At 37.8% G+C, this 15989-nt stretch overlaps 1 protein-coding gene across 1 annotated transcript in view; it reads left to right on the top strand.

The window, feature by feature from the left end:
- Positions 1-15989, top strand: part of LOC114651156 (cell adhesion molecule 2-like) — a 233519-nt gene that overhangs the window by 172208 nt on the left and 45322 nt on the right. Inside the window, exon 7 of the mRNA XM_051925750.1 lies at positions 10269-10340. Within this exon, the coding sequence (XP_051781710.1) occupies positions 10269-10340 (72 nt within the window). The remainder of the gene's footprint in view (positions 1-10268; positions 10341-15989) is intronic.

The following is a 15989-nucleotide window of genomic DNA, read 5'->3' on the forward strand; positions in this document are numbered from 1 at the left end:
TATATGTATATATATGTATATGTAGATATGTATATATATGTTTATGTATATATATGGTTACATAACCTCTTTAACACACTACTTCTCCGCTGCGAAGCGCGGGTATTTTGCTATATGTAGATATCTGTATATGTAGATATGTATATATATGTATATGTATATACAGTGGTGTGAAAAACTATTTGCCCCCTTCCTGATTTCATATTCTTTTGCATGTTTGTCACACAAAATGTTTCTGATCATCAAACACATTTAACCATTAGTCAAATATAACACAAGTAAACACAAAATGCAGTTTGTAAATGGTGGTTTTTATTATTTAGGGAGAAAAAAAATCCAAACCTACATGGCCCTGTGTGAAAAAGTAATTGCCCCCTGAACCTAATAACTGGTTGGGCCACCCTTAGCAGCAATAACTGCAATCAAGCGTTTGCGATAACTTGCAATGAGTCTTTTACAGCGCTCTGGAGGAACTTTGGCCCACTCATCTTTGCAAAATTGTTGTAATTCAGCTTTATTTGAGGGTTTTCTAGCATGAACCGCCTTTTTAAGGTCATGCCATAGCATCTCAATGGATTCAGGTCAGGACTTTGACTAGGCCACTCCAAAGTCTTCATTTTGTTTTTCTTCAGCCATTCAGAGGTGGATTTGCTGGTGTGTTTTGGGTCATTGTCCTGTTGCAGCACCCAAGATCGCTTCAGCTTGAGTTGACGAACAGATGACCGGACATTCTCCTTCAGGATTTTTTGGTAGACAGTAGAATTCATGGTTCCATCTATCACAGCAAGCCTTCCAGGTCCTGAAGCAGCAAAACAACCCAGACCATCACACTACCACCACCATATTTTACTGTTGGTATGATGTTCTTTTTCTGAAATGCTGTGTTCCTTTTACGCCAGATGTAACGGGACATTTGCCTTCCAAAAAGTTCAACTTTTGACTCATCAGTCCACAAGGTATTTTTCCAAAAGTCTTGGCAATCATTGAGATGTTTCTTAGCAAAATTGAGACGAGCCCTAATGTTCTTTTTGCTTAACAGTGGTTTGCGTCTTGGAAATCTGCCATGCAGGCCGTTTTTGCCCAGTCTCTTTCTTATGGTGGAGTCGTGAACACTGACCTTAATTGAGGCAAGTGAGGCCTGCAGTTCTTTAGACGTTGTCCTGGGGTCTTTTGTGACCTCTTGGATGAGTCGTCTCTGCGCTCTTGGGGTAATTTTGGTCGGCCGGCCACTCCTGGGAAGGTTCACCACTGTTCCATGTTTTTGTCATTTGTGGATAATGGCTCTCACTGTGGTTCGCTGGAGTCCCAAAGCTTTAGAAATGGCTTTATAACCTTTACCAGACTGATAGATCTCAATTACTTCTGTTCTCATTTGTTCCTGAATTTCTTTGGATCTTGGCATGATGTCTAGCTTTTGAGGTGCTTTTGGTCTACTTCTCTGTGTCAGGCAGCTCCTATTTAAGTGATTTCTTGATTGAAACAGGTGTGGCAGTAATCAGGCCTGGGGGTGGCTACGGAAATTGAACTCAGGTGTGATACACCACAGTTAGGTTATTTTTTAACAAGGGGGCAATTACTTTTTCACACAGGGCCATGTAGGTTTGGATTTTTTTTCTCCCTAAATAATAAACACCATCATTTAAAAACTGCATTTTGTGTTTACTTGTGTTATATTTGACTAATGGTTAAATGTGTTTGATGATCAGAAACATTTTGTGTGACAAACATGCAAAAGAATAAGAAATCAGGAAGGGGGCAAATAGTTTTTCACACCACTGTATATATGTTTACATAACCTCTTTAACACACTACTTCTCCGCTGCGAAACGCGGGTATTTTGCTATATATATATATATATATATATATATATATATATATATATATATATATGTATGACAGCAACACTCATAACAATGACAACACAATTACATATATATATATATATATATATATATGTAGATATGTATATATATATGTGTCATCTATCTATGTATGTATGTCTAGATTTTATATATATATATATATATATATATATATATATATATATATGTGTGTGTGTGTGTGTGTGTATGTATGTATGTACATGTATATGTATATGTGTGTGTTTATGTATGTGTGTATATATATGTTGATATGTGTATATATATATATATATATGTATATATATGTGGATGTGTATATGTATATATACAGTATATGTAGATATGTATATATGTATATGTATATATATATGTTTATGTGTGTGTGTGTGTGTGTATATTATATATATATAAAAGACAGCAACACTCATAACAATGACAACACAATTACATTGACAATCATGTTACGTTATTTTTAAAATGTTTCCTTTTCTTTTTCATAACCTCTTTAACACACTACTTCTCCGCTGTGAAGCGCGGGTATTTTGCTAGTTTGTCATAAACTTGACCACAAGTCATAGCAAGGTTTGGGGCAGCCACCCGTATGATTGGTTTCCTGGCTGCAAAACTGCAAACAAAAGATGTGCACAAATCAGAGTCCAAAACAGAACTGAGGGAGTAGGGGAATGGTGGAGGCTTTTTAAAGAGGAAGACAGGAAGTGAGGTCAAAGGGGTCGGGCTCATAAGGGTCTTCAGCCATAGGCTCGAGCCTGGACGTGACATCAAAGGGGCCGGAGCTGGCAAGGTCTTCCTCCATAGGCTTGGACCTGGAAGTTATGTCAACAGGGCCAGGTGGAATCTCCCATGAATGGTCTGCAGGAAAGGGAGAAAAAGAATCAGTGCACTCTGCCACATCCCGGTCTGATTCGGAATTGCCCTTACTCAAGCCCTTTAGCCACCTCCCATGCGCACGTGTGTGACAATATATGTACTGTGAATATATATATGTGTGTGTGTGTGTGTGTTTGGTTTACGGATATACAATTTAACTGCAACTGCTATTTTCTTTTATCTGGCAGCTCCTCTGCTTATGCTGTGCAGACCTTGCATCAGAGGAGTTGCCCTAGCAACAGACATAGCTGATCTTCCACAAGTCTGGGTCCCTGCTGTCACATGGCTTCAGTAAGACTCCCTCTCTAGACTAAGATATGGCTCATCATCCAATTGAAGAAGACATGCATTTAAATTCTGTTTTACCTAAAAAAAACAATAAAACACACACTTTTCTCTTCTGTCTGTTCTTCTGAAAAAATGTATAGCCATCTGTGCCATCTATGCTATATTCATCCTTGCCTTTGTTATTTAGCCAAGTTTCTGTTACTTCTATAATATTATATTCACACTCGGGTCCCTAAATGCCATGGCACACACAATGGGGCTCTCAGTCCAAGGCTCTGACTCCTGCTGCCTTCCTAGGCTTCTGCTGCCACCTGATCACTCCAGCTCCCCCAAGTTGTTCAGCTAGAGAGATCCCACTACAGCAGTTCCCTAGGCGTTGGCCACTTGCTCCTCTCCGGGGGCTCTCCGCACCACTGTCTATCTCTGCTTGCTCACTCATTCACTCGCACCGGCTCCTTCCACCTCCTGTCTTCTTCTTTCTCTTTCTCCCTTTAACCTCCATTCCTTTCTCCCTCACACTTATGCTTCCCTTTTAAAATGGGGACATGGTACAGCTGCAGCAGTCATCAGTTCCCGGCATTTAGGGTCACAGGCGATCCTGCACCTGTGCACTAACAGCTTGACCATCTGCTCCCGCATCGCACACGGGAACTGCTCTCATCACGCTGCCATGCCCCCACCTGAAGACACGAGTATGGTGATTATTTATTTAAAAGACACCAGTCAGCCGCAATCCTCACTTTACCACAGCCTCCAATATGTGAACATGAGCAAGTCACATATCTCCCAGTACTATGGCCTGGGGACAAGGAGTTGGCTCAGAATTTCACCTTGGTTTTTCATCACCTGCTACAAAGATCGTGGTCAGGGACAAGGAGAGGAGCGAATGCATGGACTCATCAGAAGGCTGACCATTGAAGATACCAACCGCATTCCTTGCATGCTTCAAGGAATCATTGTTCCACTGCTTGCATTTAAAGGATGCAGGCAGGTTGTGAAACTGAATCTGCAGGGAGGCCTGGGCCAAGGAAGACGGCTCTGTTGTAGTGGTTTTGTTTTCCCCCTGTCCAAGATCCAATGGGTTGTATTGTTTGGACGCCCCTTTACTTGTTTTCTTGTATAACTGAGACTCTCCTCTGGGTGCTTGGTCCTCTCCTACCACAAGGCTCATCGCTCCAATTTAACATAGTGTCTCCTTGTTTAGTTTTCTTTGGGGCCAGGTAGCCACCGTATACCTGATTCACCACAGCATTAGCACAGAGAAGTAGTGGCAATTGCTCCCTCCTCCCAGGAGGCATCTCGGCATCTTTTGTGGTTGTCTCAAGTCTTGACCCAATGTCTTACTTGTGTTTCTGAGTGGATGAGTAGTAATTTTCTCTTAAGGAGAAATAAGAAATCTTAGTGATTGAGGGGAATTGGAAAGAAACTTGATCTATTAGGCTTAAAAGTCAAGACAGAGGTAAAGAATTTAGGGGTAATTATTGACTCTGAACTAAATATTAAATCACATATTAATCAGATTACTAGGTCAGCATTTTTTCACTTAAGGAATATAGCAAAAGTTAGATCCCTTATAACTTTGCAAGATGCTGAAAAATTAGTCCACGCTTTTGTTTTTTGTCAACTAGATTATTGTAACGCACTCATCTCAGCACTACCCAAACAAGACATCAATCAATTGCAACTAGTGCAGAATGCAGCTGCCAGAATCTTAACTAGGAAAAGAAAATCCAAGCACATCTCTCCAGTTTTGATGTCATTACATTGGTTACCAGTGCCATTTAGAATTGACTTTAAAATAGTGCTTATGATTTACAAAGCCTTAAATAATCTTACTCCATCCTATATTTCGGAATGCCTTTCACCTTACACTCCAAATCATGACCTTAGATCTTCAAATGAGTGTCTGCTTATAATTCCAAGAGCTAAAACTTAAAAGAAATGGTGAGGTGGCTTTCTGCTATTATACACTTAAAATCTGGAACAGCTTACCGATAGAAATTCACCAGGCTGATACGGTTAAGCATTTTAAAAGATAAAAACCATTATTTTAACATGGCTTTCTTATACAGTATCTTCATTTTGTGTAACCCTGATATTCTGTATATTAATTTAATTATCATTTTTTCTCATGGCTCCGAAATCCTTACTAACCCCTACTTTCTCTGCTGTTCTTTTTCCGGTTTTCCGTGGTGGCAATTTGCACCACCACCACCTGATCAAAGCACCTTGCAGTCCCTACATTGATCGATTGAAGGCCAGAGGTCCACATGACCATCGTCGTGTAATTCTTCCACGTGAAGCCTGAAAACCATGAGGACTGATTTAGATAATTTATGTTAGGTAGAATGCCTAGTGGGGGCTGGGCAGTCTCATGGCCTTGGAACCCATTCAGATTTTGTTATTTTCTCTAGCCCTCTGGAGATTTTTTTGTTTTCTCTGTCCTCCCTGGCCATCGAACTATACTTTTTTCTTTGTTAATTAGTATTGCCTAATTTTATTTTTATATTTTTTCTTTTTTCTTTCTTCATCTTGTAAAGCACTTTGAGCTACATCATTTGAATGAAAACGTGCTGTGTAAATAAATGTTGTTCTTGTTGTTGAGGTCCAACTGGGGTGTGAGCAGTATTGCTCCTCAGAACGTTTGGTTTGGCTGGCAGTGTGGTGGCACTCCAAGATTTCAACTAGCACTTCCATGTATTCCAAGGGTTATCTTCTGACAGGGCAACAAGGTATTCTGGGAGGGTGTGGACCAAAAAATTCAAGGCTACCATTTTTACTATGTGCTCCTCCGTGTTCTCTCCCAGTCAGAACCAGTAGGCCATCCAGCCCCACAGAATGAAAGCTTGAGCCCTCTTGGGGCATTAGGGGTCAAATTTCCAGTCCCTACAGCGCTGATCATGGCAAGCTGCTCTGAGACCATAGCGGGCCAGTATCTCTCTCTCTTCAAGGTGGAGTAGTATCCAGTGGCCTGCTGTTCCAGGTCATAGTGGGCCATCTGTGCCTCACCTGTCAAAAAAACTGCAAAAAGGGTCCCCACTCACACTGTTGACACTGTTGTCAGGTGGACTCAGAAATCAGGAGGTATGTTTCCACATTGTCACATGATCTCATTGGGTCAAAATTCAGTATGGGCCCTTGTTCCCATCTTCCCTGGTACACATCGAAGGCTTCTCACTACAGCATGGCATCCAGCAGCTTGGTGTGTTACAGCTGTAGCTGAGTCACATGATCGGAGAGATGCTGGACTAAATCCACCAAGCTGGCCGAGTCTACTATCATTCTAGGCCTCGATCCTGCTGACTATGAAGTTTATTCCTAATACCCTCGCTATTTACATATTTTCTAGTCACTAAGACCTTTCTTTTTTATTTTTAAATCTGAGAAAGTTTCTGCTCATCCAATCGAAAATATTGCTAAGACATTGGATCAGAGAGCCAAGAGCATCAGGGTCATCAGTGGCTACAGATAAATAAAGCTATATGTCATCTGCGTAACTGTGGTAGCTCACCTTGTGCTTTGAAATAATCTGACCTAAAGGAAGCATGTAGATTGAAAAATGCAGAAGACCAAGATAGATTCTTGTGGTGCACCATATGCAATATCATGAGTCTCCAAAATATGATCACCACAACTAACAAAGACCTTTGTACTTGTTAAATATGCCTGAAACCAATTTAAGATACTGCCAGAGAGGCCCACCCACTGTCGAAGATGATTTATAAGAATACTGTGATCTATGATGTCAAAAGCTGCACTCATGTCTAAGAGAACAATAACAGGTATACGGCCTCTGTATGCTTTAATCCACAAATCATTTATTACTTTAACCAGTGTAGTTTCTGTACTGTGATTTGTTATAAAACCTGACTGAAACTTCGCAAGAATGGAATGTTTATTCAAATACTCATTTAACTGCTAAATAAGTGCTTATTCTAGAATTTTATTTAAGAAAGACAAGTTAGAAATTTGTGTAAAGTTGTCAAAGACTGAGGAGTCAAGATTATTTTTCTTCAGCAGGGGTTTAATGACTGCAGTCTTTAGACAGTCAGGGAAGACCCCCTTTTCTAATGAGTTCACTATGTCAAGAACACTATCAATTAGCACATTTTGGAGACTTCTTTGAAAAAGTCTTTTGTTACAGGGTCAAGGACACAGGTGTAGGATTTCAGCTGACAAAGTATTCTACTTAGTTTGGGTAGATCTATTCCAGTGAAAGAATTTAATTTGCATAAAAGGGCATGCTGGGGTTCAACAGGATTATCTTTGGGGTCATGTACTATATTATTTCTAATATCATTTATTTTGTGTTTAAAAAATATACCAAAAGCCTCACAAGTTCCACTAGTAGTTTTTAGGAGACATTCCTTTAAATGAGCTGTGTTTAAAAGTATAAAAGAATAAAACTCTTGGATTATCAGCATTATCGTTTATCATTTTAGAGAAATAAGATTGCCTCTTAAGGAGGACTGCGTTGTTAATATTCAGTTATTTTTGCCTTCAATATTTCATATTAGACAATCAGTTCATTTTTTCTTCATTTAGTCTCAGCTTACCAGCATGTTCCCTTTACATCATAAAGACACTATTTGGGTCTTCCAAGGTACGATAGCTGGAGGATTTCTTAGCTGTCTTTTCAGGGGTCACTATGTCCGCTGCAGCTCTCACGTTAGCATTACAATTTTCCACCTTATTGGTTACACCATTAGCATTATTGAGGTAAGCAGTACAATCGGACTGATTGTTTAGAAAATTACACTGAAGCCTCAGATGTATCAAAATAACATATTTTATATGTTTCATATTTTATAACAATATGTTTCTCATTAGTTGTAGTTACCAGTATTTTCTGTATCAAATTATGTACAAAAATGGTCTGGTATACTAATAATGACTACTTGCCTCACATCAATTTTTAATCCTTTTGAAATCACTAAATCCAGAGTCCTCCCTCTGTGTTTGCTGGCTAATGTGCTGGCTCAGATCAAAGGCTTGCAGTAAGTTCATCAATTCTCTTGCTCACACCAGTTATACATGTGAAAATTTAAATCGCCTACAATTAAGAATCTGTCGTATTTAGTTATTATTATAGATGCCAAGTCTGAAAACTCCTCAATAAAAGATGCATTATATATAGGAGGTCTACAAGCAGTCAATACAAGAGACCTCAACACTCCTTGAATAACCATGGTAACTGGATACTCTAAAGATGCGAAAGTACCAAAACTGGCATATTTGCTTTTTATTTGGCTCAAGTTGCTAAACGGGTGGCACGGTGGCGCAGTGGGTAGCGCTGCTGCCTCGCAGTTAGGAGACCCAGGTTCGCTTCCCGGGTCCTCTCTGCGTGGAGTTTGCATGTTCTCCCGGTGTCTGCATGGGTTTCCTCCAGGTACTCCGGTTTCCTCCCACAGTCCAAAGATGTGCAGGTTAGGGGCATTGGCGCCCTGTGTTGGCTGGGATTGGCTCCAGCAGACCCCCGTGACCCTGTAGTTAGGATATAGCGGGTTGGATAATGGATGAATGGATGGAAGTTGCTAAACCGCCACCTTTTTTGCCTTGGCAAACTGAATGAACAAAGCTGTAATTCTTAGGTGCCGCTTCAATTAATACTGCTGCACCATCAGAGCTGAGCTACATTGTTTCACTTAACTCGATTTTCCTATCACTAACAAGATCATTAATGGAAAAAGACTTGCTGGTTAACGCTGTAATATTTAGTAAAGCCACTTTAAGGTCTCGGGAGAGGAAAGCTGAATGGGAGTGTTACAGTAGCTTGAAATGGTAATTAAATTATTTGTGTTTATGTCGCTTTGTCTGGATTTTTTATTTAATCTATAATCTGTTGTTATAGTTCTAATACAGCACACATCTATCAGTGAAAAGTTAATTAAGTTTTTCTTTTTTTCCTCTTTGTCAGTGTTTTTTAGTTAGACTATGGTTGGTTATTATAGTGCTTATACGGTACACATCTAATGGTGATCTCACTACAGAATTATCACATCCTAACACAGCATTATAGGAAACATTAGGACTAAAATTACGTAGTCAAGAAAGATAGATTACCTTTGAGATATTTTCGGGGATGACCCAGGCACTGAATCTGTTTGGATACAGACCATCTCGTCTGAAGAAACGCAGTCTTTCCCAGAAGAGATCCCGGCTGTCCACGATACCAATGTTTTGTCTCTTGCAGAAGCCTCTAATCCAGTTGTTCAAGGCCAGCCTTCGACTGTAGACTTTATCCGACCTTCTAGCCAAGGGCAAAGAACCTGAAATGATTATTCTTACAGTTGGGACCTTTCCTTCGTGTCTTGAATTAGTGCTGCGAAGTCTGTCTTTAGGCACTCATCAATATCAAATGTTGTTGACACCTGCATGGAGTACGATGGTCCAAAAGTGCTTCTCAATGTGCTTCTCAATGACTGTCCAGGCTCTTTTTGTAATATCTCACGCTTATGCACCAGGAAAACAAGAAAAAACAGTTTTACATTTAGGGCATGCAATACTGAGTACAAGTATATCACCAAAGTCTGCCAGCACAGTGGAGGAACGGAGAGGGTCAAAGCAGTTATGGATGGTGACACTTACCTGAAATGATGGAGGTGATCTGGACTTGAGCCCCTGCTTGCCTTGCTGAAACAGCCATATTCCATCGTTGTCTTGAGTAGGCGTGGGGGTAAAACTCACATGGCCCAGTGTGCGTGTGGCACAGTGCAGGGTTGATGTTATCGAGCCAAATCGAGTCGAGTCATGTTGATCTTAGGGGGTCTCTTTTAGCAGGTGACCTTTCTGTTCCACAAGTGGCATCTGTCTTGCATCTGGAGTTCATCGACAATGTGCAACAGCTCACAGTTGGCCATCTTCCACTTCCATTTCCGCTTCACATCCTAGGAGAAAAAAGAGAGAGAGAGAGAGGTTAGAGTCTGCAACAACTATGCATTCCCGACATTTGTTATTTATATGACCTGGGTTTTAATTTTCTCTTTATTTTTGTTTGTTTAATTTGTATAGAACAGTATATTCTGTTATACAGTTCAATTTATCACAATTTATGCATTTGTTTCTTTAGTATGTTGTTTGTGCTTTGTGTGTGTGTTTTTTTTTTTAATTTTTCATCTTTAAGTTGTTTTTGTTTGTTTGTTTCTTTTGCTTGTGTTCTTGTTTTTCATTCACTAGATATCTCAACCACTTTGTCACCTTCCACAACAACTTTATTTCTCACAACCACAGCAGCTATATCAGCCTGGTCCATAGTCACCTGTGCCATCACCTCAGCAGCAGCCACCAGCACCACCTTAAAAGGTACAGTATTACAAAAGTGTGCCATTCTCTCTAGATAGGTTTAAATTTACAAAAGGAAATACATTGTGTATGCAAGACGAATTTGTGCATTTCCTTCTGAATTAATGTTACATTCTATATTGTACTCATAATGTTTAAGCCAAGTTTTTTAATATTACTCACTAAAATAAACAATACCACTTTGCTGCAGTAAGTAGGAATGATACAGCCATTTTTAAAATGTGAGTGACTGAAAGTAAATGAAACACCTGCTACAGTATGTTTTCATTTCTTTGCAGTGGAGAAAAATTTGGGAAAAATAAGTTGCTTTTAATCCTTTTTATACTTCCTCTCAAATAACACTATCATTTTCATGTTTGTATAGATTAGTTTTATTGAAATGTTTCACTTGGGGAACAAAAATGTTGGTATATTCAACAGCCTTACTGAAGACTGCAGTTAGCTGGAGAAATTCAAAAATAATTTTAATATAAAATTACAACTACCAATAGTTATTAACATTTACTATTGTTTAAGCAGTATTCCTGATTTCCAAAATGACCAGATTTAAAATACTATATTATGGTATTTAATATGCATGTACATGTGTTTTTGTTTTTATTGTCATAATAAACAACTACACATCTACTTTAGACACATTATATACTACTTAAGAATCCACAATACTGCTGTAGGTTTATTGAAAGTGCAATGTACTTGCATGAGACATCTGGGAGTTCACATGATATGAGTAAATCATGCATACATTTTCAATATGGATTTTCACTCACATCTTAAAGACATTCAATTTACAATTACTGATGTGTACTGATTGTAAATAATCCTAGTGTGAGAGAATATGGATGAGTGCACATTTGTGTCTGCCTTGCACTTGATGCCCCAAGCTCTCCGCAAATTTGTCATGGATCAATTGATATCAAAAAACACATGAAAAATGGCTGTTAAAGCTCCTGAAGGTAATACTATTAGAGAATAGCTAGTTATTTTATGCTTCAGTATGATGAAAATTAACTTACTTGTGATTCAAATGTTTTTCTGTTTCTGAAAGGTCTCATTCCAAGATTAACACATAAATTAAGATAGGAAAACACCATCAATTTCCACCACAGAACAGTAAGACAAGAAACAAAATGAAAAAGACTTAATAACAGCCTATAACAATCATTTATAAAGATATTAAAGATAGCATGAACAGCAGATACAGAAAAGAACACTATGCTAAAATAATGATTCTTCAGGACTAATTTTAATACTGAAATTGATGAGGGGTCTATTATATCGACAGTTTGATCATTCCATGTCCCTTTTTCTAAAGGTGCTGCATCACTAAAAAAATCATCATGGAAAATTAAGATGTCCTGAAACATAATTTAAGTATGAAAACAGAAGCAGAGTCATTAATGTAAAAATGTATTCCAAAGTTAATGGAAAGCCACTAAAGAGATTTAAGAATGCATATTTATACTTTTTGATTTAGTCATGATCCTTGCTTATAGTATTTAAAAATAAATGCACAACAGTAAATGAACAATATGAAAAAGTGATAAACAATTACATTATTAATTTGAAAAATAACCACCTATTCTACATTTCATATATTAAAAAACATATCAAGAGACCACCTTAATTTCTCTAAGCTGGAGAAAGGCAGACCGAGACAGTGGTGCTTTTGTGGATATTATTGTTACTGGCTAAAATCTTGTATGAAAAATTAAATCTTTACCATTAATTTTTCAGCCCTAAAGTAAGTTATTCATGTTCCTTCTGAAATCAGAATTGTAGAATATTCTTTGAAATATTACACTTTAGGTCAGGGTTTCATTAGTTCCAAAGAGCTCCCTAAAGCCACTTAAGTCTGCATCACTATATCCTGCATTAAAATTCCAACTATGTATTAAGTGGTGCAAAGAAAACTTTTAACTACAATACCTTTACCTTCCAGTTGTGCTGTTTTCATTTGTTTTGTAATTTTTGACAACATCATTTTGTTTAAAGGAATTTGCTATTATGAGTATAAGAAGTGGAATAGTGTTATGTTGGGCATGCCCCTGGATTAGTATCATCTGAGATAGTGGATTCTTTGTAAAAGACTAGACCTTACTCAAACTGTCTTACTGACAAAGAAACCTGGCTCTTCTTTTAAACTCGGACTGTTTTGACTCTCCCTTTGGTTTTGCCGACAGATAGTATGATTTCTCCATTTAGAACCCTTGAATACCTTTAGCTAACATTTTCATTTCCTGGCTCATTGGTCACCTCCCTGAGCTGTAGCAGAACACACTTGATGAAAATGCGGGGAAATTAAGGGAATAGCATTGGTGATCTTATTGGTTTGAATTGCCAGGTCTCATGAAAATGTTTCTGTTTTCCAGTTGGTTACTTTGCCAACTATTACTAGTGTAGGTGAAGACTTTAGTACTTAAATGATTATGCACAAATTAATATTTTTAGAGAAAGTAATTTAACAAAGAGATACCAGCCAGAATTATCTGGTAAACATTCAAAGTACATTTGGTGAGATAAATAAACAAAACATAAGAGAATTGATTGACCAAACCCAAAATTTCACATTGATCATGGATATGTGATAACACCTACAACAAATTAAAAAAAAGACAACTCAAGTATAGCTTAGTTTATAAACTGTTAATTAAATACAGTCATTACTGTTTAAAACATTAAAAAAATTATATTTTCAGCATGCATGATTAATCTCAGTAAATGTAACTTATTCCTTGCAAATGCCTCCACATATACATTTATAATTGATATCACAGTAGTTCTCATATTACAGGGTTATTGTTATATAGTGGCTTGTTGGCCTATTTAAGGTCAATTTTAACAGCCTCACACGACCTCGCTAATTTAGTCACAAACTCAAACAGAAAAAGTATTTTTAAAATGATTATTCTGCCAAAAGTTTACATATATTTTACTGCATTGCAATTCAAACAAACCTGTCCTTTGGGTCTGCAATTATAATTGTATTTGAAACGCAAAGAGGTTGCAAATTAATTAATTGAACAGGGACCTAAAGCAGTGGGGGCCATGACACTACATAATTTCCAATTTTTCCACTAGTGGATTGTTTTTATATGTACTTTTAGATTATGAAAGAATTACAAGAGTAATTATATTGGTTTGCAATAAATAAATAAATTTTAAAAAATAAAACTTTTTTTCTCTCCTGAGAAAAATGGTGGGTGTTCTTTAAAAATTTGAGGGTGCTGAATTCAAATCTGGATTGAATTGTTCTATCACATCCAGTTTTTGAGTGATGAAGGTTTAAAATGTAAGAAAAACACATTTTAGACAAAAAAACATATGTACTTAAAGTTAATTATTTAAACTTGAAAAATATAATTGATATAATTACTTTAAATTTTATTATTACTAATAAAAACTAGGTACTTGGTAGTGACAAAGTGGTTTTATGGTGGATTGACCCACAGATATCTGCTAACATAATATCATTCTTCTTTCCACTATATGTTCATCAGAGAATACTCTTGTGTTCATTGGGGAAAATAAAATCAAGTGATAATGTAGGCATGAAGAGAGAAGCTCTTCAACTACTTCCTCATAGTTATCTGCCTTTGTCTTGACAAGAAAACTGGGGCACATGCTTTTTTCCAGTAAAGAAAGGATTTGTATTCTTTTACTGTCTGCTTACCTGGATGGATCAACACAACCATGTATATTTCTGCAACAGCCATTTAAACAACAACTTTGTCATTTCTGGACAATAAAAATGTATCTTTATAATTCTCTAAATAACAAATCCATGGCTATTTTGAAGGATTAAGAGAAAAAGATTGATTGAGAGCACAAAATGTATAACAAATATTTGATTTTGGGTTGCTACTACCTCAACTAACATTAAAAACAAGGAAGGCTGCTGTTTTTCAGCTCAAAATATACTTCAAATAATATTCTGAGCATGACCCAGTGTGACATGGTAAGGTAAGGACCTTGTTGTACTATTCCCAACTTGGGGTGTCAGTAGAGGAGACCGAGCAGCTAGAGGATACAGTAAGAGAGACTCAGACTAAAAAAAACTATTCAAAAATAGGAATCTGTTTTATTGCAGCAGTGACCATACTATTTTACAAAGAAATGTCTTGCAAAAAAAAATTTACAAAGTCCAATGCAAAGACACTTCCAAAAAGAAAAATCAGTGCAGGTGTTATAATACTTACAGAGGTTTCCAATTCAAAAGTGAAGACAAAAAGACTTCCACCTCCTTCGGCCAGCTACAAAATGGATCACGACGAAAAACTAAGCACCTACTTTATATATAAAGAACAGAACATGTTTACACTACTCAGTTAAATAAATCAGTTGCACAGATCAACATTAATGCCTGAAGACCTGGTCAAAAGACTAACTCTGGCGTTCGGATCCTGGTTTTATATCGCGAGCCCTTTTGATAGACACATCGGTTCGTGCACCTTTCTTCAACACGTGCTCCGGTACAGTCCACCGTATTTAAATTTTCCTGCTCTCCCCCGCGCACATACCCGTCTGTCTTGGTGATTTGTGGGCTACTCATTCAGCCTTTGTTAAGTGAGTACTGTTTTACTTTCTCACGTTTTCACTTCTATGCTTTGCCACACGTGTGAATTCCCTTTTGCTGGCCACTATAAATCTGAGCTTTCTATCCTTCAGAAAAGGTTTCTCTGACTTTAAATATTGCACTTTTACCCTTTCTCCTCCAGTGGCTACGGCACTTGGCCGTCAGAAACTGTGAGCGCGCTCGAAAACCGGCCTCAGTCGCGTGCCTCGGCATCGGGAAGTTTGAGCCCCACGGCGTGCTCTCGGAGCACCTGTAGGCCTCCAGGCAGCCCTTCAGATATCCCGGCGCTCAAACCGACGCCACAACTTTGTACCGTTGCCGTGTTAATCTGTATAGAGGCGCTAAAACCGGTGAATGAAAACTATTTCTTTTACATTTTTTGTCCAAATGTCCATGACAAGCCAAGCAGCTGCCTGTTTTTTGCATTATTTACAGCCACTGAGCTTGACATATCACAAAGCCATAACACAAATATAATTGATTTTTCAAAAAAATAAACTATTTGTTTTTCAAAACAGAGTTTTTCACAGAATAGTAGTAGAACAATTACACCTTTTCTTTCTTTTTTTTTTTTTTTTTTTAGCAGGACAATTTTTGTGCAGACTCGTATTAAATTTTATCTGTTTAACTGGGTTATGGAGCAGACATCTTGGACCACTTTCTCCATGCTCTGTTTTGTGCACCAGCTAACTGATGTCACAAAGTACTGTAGTAATCCAGTGGTCCAGTACTCCTTTAGAATGTGATAATAGTACAGCAGATATTTGATAGCTAATGTAGCCCTTTCAGTTGCACTCTTACATGATAATCTACCACCCTTATATTGTAATATGGCTGGTAATAAGACCATGGCCGGATTAAGGTGGGTGCTGTTGATGCTGCAGCATTAGGCCCATTCCTTAAATAGGCCCAGATGAAAACAGACGAGAATTTTCCGGTAGCTGAACAGTTTTTCTTTGCTATATTAACCTCTATCTAACCTCAAAATAATTCTTAGAATGAAATTTGGAGTCTGACTTTCGGACGCCTAGACACAGCGTTACTTATTATACAGTTACTATTGTTCTTTGCGC

This window comes from Erpetoichthys calabaricus, chromosome 4, assembly GCF_900747795.2.
Source record: "Erpetoichthys calabaricus chromosome 4, fErpCal1.3, whole genome shotgun sequence".
In the NCBI taxonomy this organism is placed as follows: domain Eukaryota; kingdom Metazoa; phylum Chordata; class Cladistia; order Polypteriformes; family Polypteridae; genus Erpetoichthys; species Erpetoichthys calabaricus.